Below are 5,915 nucleotides of genomic sequence, written 5' to 3' on the forward strand. Positions count from 1 at the left end.
GGAGATAAGCTTGAATGTGTTTTGCTTTACGATCCTCAGATTCGTAAGAGATAGGCTTCAATATGTGTTAGTTTACGATTCTCTGAGTCATAGAAGATAGGCTTTAATGTTTGTTGGTTTACTATGTGAGGATTCGTGAGAGATAAGCTTCAATGGGTGTTAGTTTACGATCCTCAGATTCAAAGGAGATAGGCTTCAATATATGTTAGTTTACGATCTGAGGATTCATTGAAGATAGGCTTCAATGTGTGTTCAAACGTTTCATCAAACGTCTAAATTTACAAAATACGTCAATATGCAGGCTAGTATATGTATGAACGAAAAAAACGCATTTAGATAAGACATTTCTTGCAAACATTTTTTTTGGCTTTGTGAAATATATAAGAAGAGAGATATAGAGAGAAAGAGTGAAATATGGCACAACGACATTGTTATATTATTCACAACATATTTAATTTTGCTCCAGATCATGTATATATAAAATTTGTCTCTGAACGCTTCTGCGATCTGCGACTTTTGGCGCCATTAATGATTGGGCGCAGTGGTGCAACGTCTTAAATATTCAAATTATGTGAATTTCATGTGTATGTTCATCCTATATGAAACCCTATACTGTATTTCATATAGGATGTTTAGTTTGGTTTTGAGCTTGCATGTATGTTGTAGCGTGTGTCTACATGCTCCTGTATGACTTAGTCGAGTAATAAACCATCTTGTGCAATTTGAATGTCGCGAGGACAGGAGTGTGGCAGCGTGGCGTCGAGGCGTCAGTTACTGCTCAGCCTCGGCGTCGAGGCGTCAGTTGCTGCTCAGCCTCGACGGGAGACGGACGCGTCGAGTCTCTCTCTGGCCTCTCTGCCTTATCCTCCACTAACTTCAATCATGGAAGAGGTAAGAGGATATTCCCTTTCCGTTTCTATAAGAGATGCATTTACTTTTGTTTTCAGCAGAGACCCCATGATTGTGAGGCGTTACCGCCTGCTGGCGCACATAGTAACATTTACCAGCCGAAAAGTAACATTTATCCTCCTGAAATTATTACAGATAAAGCAAATTGTCTATATATTAACTTCGTGTAAATATTAACTGAATGTTTATCATCGAAAAAAACACATATAGTCTGCTTGGTTAACATTTCAAATATTTGGTATAATTTTTTTGAATATGTAGATTCCTAATTGATTACATTATCATTAATACATAATGTTTACAAGGTAAGCATTACATTGTAATTATGACTGTGAAATCCCCTTTTTTATGATCTAATACCACCATAAACTGTTTATGTCTCGGATATATGTTTTCTTTGTCATTTTATGTAAATAATTATAATTGTATAACGTTTTGGTCTTCGGCTCAAGTTGTGAGGTACCAGTACTCCAGCAGGTCCTGTATAGTGGTACTGGGGACCCCTGTGGTTGTGGGGTACTCCAGCAGGTCCTGTATAGTGGTACTGGGGACCCCTGTGGTTGTGGGGTTCCCCAGCAGGTCCTGTATAGTGGTACTGGGGACCCCTGTGGTTGTGGGGTACCCCAGCAGGTCCTGTATAGTGGTACTGGGGACCCCTGTGGTTGTGGGGTACTCCAGCAGGTCCTGTATAGTGGTACTGGGGACCCCTGTGGTTGTGGGGTACTCCAGCAGGTCCTGTATAGTGGTACTGGGGACCCCTGTGGTTGTGGGGTACTCCAGCAGGTCCTGTATAGTGGTACTGGGGACCCCTGTGGTTGTGGGGTACTCCAGCAGGTCCTGTATAGTGGTACTGGGGACCCCTGTGGTTGTGGGGTACTCCAGCAGGTCCTGTATAGTGGTACTGGGGACCCCTGTGGTTGTGGGGTTCCCCAGCAGGTACTGTATAGTGGTACTGGGGACCCCTGTGGTTGTGGGGTATTCCAGCAGGTCCTGTATAGTGGTACTGGGGACCCCTGTGGTTGTGGGGTTCCCCAGCAGGTCCTGTATAGTGGTACTGGGGACCCCTGTGGTTGTGGGGTACTCCAGCAGGTCCTGTATAGTGGTACTGGGGACCCCTGTGGTTGTGGGGTTCCCCAGCAGGTCCTGTATAGTGGTTCTGGGGACCCCTGTGGTTGTGGGGTACTCCAGCAGGTCCTGTATAGTGGTACTGGGGACCCCTGTGGTTGTGGGGTTCCCCAGCAGGTCCTGTATAGTGGTACTGGGGACCCCTGTGGTTGTGGGGTACTCCAGCAGGTCCTGTATAGTGGTACAGGGGACCCCCTGTGGTTCTGGGGTACTCCAGCAGGTCCTGTATAGTGGTACAGGGGACCCCTGTGGTTGTGGGGTACCACAGTCCCCCCAGCAGGTCCTGTATAGTGGTACAGGGGACCCCTGTGGTTGTGGGGTACCACAGTACCCCCAGCAGGTCCTGTATAGTGGTACAGGGGACCCCTGTGGTTGTGGGGTACTCCAGCAGGTCCTGTATAGTGGTTGTGGGGTACCCCAGCAGGTCCGGTATAGTGGTACAGGGGACCCCTGTGGTTGTGGGGTACCAGTTCCCTAGCAGGTCCTGTATAGTGGCACGGGATCCTTGTGGTTGTGGGGTACCACAGTACCCCAGCAGGTCCTATATAGTGGTACAGGGGTCCCCAGTGGTTGTGGTGTACCCCAGCAGGTCCTGTATAGTGGTATAGGGGACCCCAGTGGTTGTGGTGTACCCCAGCAGGTCCTGTATAGTGGTACAGGGGACCCCAGTGGTTGTGGTGTACCACAGTACCCTAGCAGGTCCTGTATAGTGGTACAGGGAACCCCTGTGGTTGTGGGGTACTCCAGCAGGTCCTGTATAGTGGTAAAGGGGGACCCCAGCATGTCCTGTATAGTGGTACAGGGGACCCCAGTGGTTGTGGGGTACCAGGGGACCCCAGCAGGTCCTGTATAGTGGTACAGGGGACCCCAGTGGTTGTGGGGTACCAGGGGACCCCAGTGGTTGTGGGGTACCAGGGGACCCCAGCAGGTCCTGTATAGTGGTACAGGGGACCCCAGTGGTTGTGGGGTACCAGGGGACCCCAGCAGGTCTTGTTCAGTGGTACAGGGGCCCCCTGTGGTTGAGGTGTACCACAGTACCCCAGCAGGTTCTGTATAGAGGTACAGGGGGACCCCCTGTTGTTGTGTTGTACCACAGTACCCCAGCAGGTCCTGTGTATAGTGGTACAGGGGACCCCAGTGGTTGTGGTGTACCCCAGCTGGTCCTGTATAGTGGTACAGGATACCCCTGAGGTGATGTTGGGATGGGGGGGGGTACCAGAGTACCGCAGCAGGACCAGTATAGAGGTACTGGACCAACCCCCCCCCCCATGATAAAGGGATGGCAGTGATACCATACTACCAAAGGTCCAGTATATCATTACAGCTAATTACGTTGAGTGGACACGGATCGAATTTGCATACGCAAGTTTAATCCCAATTGTAGGAACGTCATGTGTGCGAATCGACCTTCAGCCCTTCACCCCTATGTTACTCCATATTGTGATGTGTGTTCCTTGACAGATCCCCACCGTGCGGCCCTTGAGCAACTTTAGCCATGTTGTGATGTGTCTTCCTTGACAGATCACTGTGTGGCCCTCGACCAACTTTACTCATGTTGTGATGTGTCTTTCTTGGCAGGAGATCCCCACCGTGCGGCCCACACCCGACTTCAACCCCAACGCTGATGCTGAAACAATAAGGAAAGCCGTGAAGGGAATAGGCACAGATGAGGCTGCCATAATCAGTGTTCTTGCAAACCGGACTTCAGATGAGCGCCAGATTATTATAACCAAGTACCAAGAGATGTATAGCAGGGTGAGTCTTGCCTCCACTGTACCAAGGTACACTTTACTGTATTTAGGCACTCGAATAACTAAGCACCAAGAGATGTATAGCAGGGTGCTACCACTCTACCAAGCTGGACTTTATTTAGGTACTCAAAATAACCAAATTATCAGTTTGATGGCTAGGCAACTCTTAGACCAAACTACACACACACACACACACATGCACCTTACGACACTGGAAGACAGAAGAGTAAGGGGGAGACATGATCACAACCTACAAAATCCCCAGGGGAATCGACCGGGTAAACAAGGATACACTATTCAACACTGGTGGGACGCGAACAAGGGGACACAGGTGGAAACTGAGTAACCCACATGAGCCACAGAGACGTTAGAAGGAACTTCTTCAGTGTCAGAGTAGTTAACGGATGGAATGCATTAGGCAGTGATGTGGTGAAGGCTGACTCCTTACACAGTTTCAAATGTAGATATGATAGAACCCAGTAGGCTCAGGAATCTGTACACCAGTTGATTGACAGTTGAGAGGCGGGACCAAAGAGCCAAAGCTCAACCCCTGCAAGCACAAATAGGTGAGTATACACACACACACATTATGAACATAAAGCCAATGTGTCGGGGTTATGACCACTTTGTCGGGGTTATGACCACTGTGTCGGGGTTATGATCACTGTGTCGGGGTTATGACCACTGTGTCGGGATTATGACCACTGTGTCGGGGTTATGATCACTTTGTCGGGGTTATGACCACTGTGTCGGGGTTATGATCACTGTGTCGGGATTATGACCACTGTGGGATAATTACCTGGGATAGATAATATGAGAACTAAAATATATGAATTCAAAATTAAGAGCATGCACTACTGAGAAAAAATATAGCCTTATAGAATATAGATACAAAGATCCTCTTGTCCTGTCTGTACATGTTCCTACAGCTCACTATTATAGTTACTTAATGACACCAGGATATTGATGGCTCAAACACAATGTTGCTGTCGGTATTTAGACACATTAGCATTGTATTCTATTCACTGGATTAAATCTTAAAAAACACATTACAATGACTAAATACTTGTTCTGTTCTAGCATTTCAAAGATCTGAACACTAGAGGCTCTAGCCTAGCTCTTAAAACAGTTATGGCAATTAACTGAGATTTTACTTAGTAATTATAAAATTAACTAGTTATATTATTCCAACGAGATTTTAATTGATTTATAGATTCTATGCAAGCAAATGTTATTAATTGATGTTAACTATGATGATTGATAATTTATGCTGATTAGATTATTAATATTAGTTAATAATTTAGCTTATCTAAATAAGAATTATTATAGGTGCAGTACAAGATCACAGTACTGCACATGAATATAAGATCACAGTACGTACTGCACATGAAGACACGCTCACAGTACTGCTCATGAACACAAGATCACAATACCGTACTTGAACACACGCTCACAGTACTGCATATGAACACAATCTCACAACACTGCACATGAACACAAGCTCATAAGTACATACCCAACCATATTTGTGTACTGTACATGTATATGTAAGCCAGTTCAGACACAAGTGCACATACGCACATTGTGGGGATTTAATTGTGGGAGCAATTTTAAGTTTATTTGATCAGTTATGAAATTTAAGATAAATATTGATTTAAGTAAAAAAATTTGTTTTAACTTAATTTGAAGCAGTGGACTGTATTTTACAGCGCACAACTAATCCCTCACAAACTTTGGGGGTTTAAATTGAGAAATTAACTAGATTAGAGTAAATTACTTCATTAAGCAAATTAATTAAATCTTACTATTTTATTCTATTAAATTAATTGGTTTTAGCACAAGCAATCTGCCTATCCAATGATTCTGGGAGAGGAACCAACAATATTTTACTTTGCTTCAACATCTGCATGCTGTAATCTTCCCCCCCAACGCAGAACGTTGTGATTGCCTGGGTCAGTCCAAAGACCCAAGTCATTAATGGTTTTTGGTGGGAGGTTTTCATAGTCCTCACCATAGGTTTGCACTTAGGTGTGTTTAATCCAGTACTTAAGAGCACCCGGAAACTTGTGTTTGATACCTAATCTTCGTAGCAAATCAAACTCCGTTTGGGTGACTCTGGTAGTATATTTA

General features: G+C 45.4%; 1 protein-coding gene across 1 annotated transcript in view; it reads left to right on the forward strand.

The window, feature by feature from the left end:
• Window positions 1–732: 732 nt before the first annotated feature.
• The window catches only part of LOC138349765 (annexin B9-like), a 39,504-nt gene continuing 34,321 nt past the window's right edge, over window positions 733–5,915 (forward strand). The window contains exons 1-2 of the mRNA XM_069304720.1: window positions 733–891; window positions 3,613–3,789. Of these exons, the coding sequence (XP_069160821.1) occupies window positions 883–891; window positions 3,613–3,789 (186 nt within the window). The 5' untranslated portion in view covers window positions 733–882. The remainder of the gene's footprint in view (window positions 892–3,612; window positions 3,790–5,915) is intronic.

This window comes from Procambarus clarkii, chromosome 53 (genome assembly GCF_040958095.1).
Source record: "Procambarus clarkii isolate CNS0578487 chromosome 53, FALCON_Pclarkii_2.0, whole genome shotgun sequence".
NCBI lineage: Eukaryota > Metazoa > Arthropoda > Malacostraca > Decapoda > Cambaridae > Procambarus > Procambarus clarkii.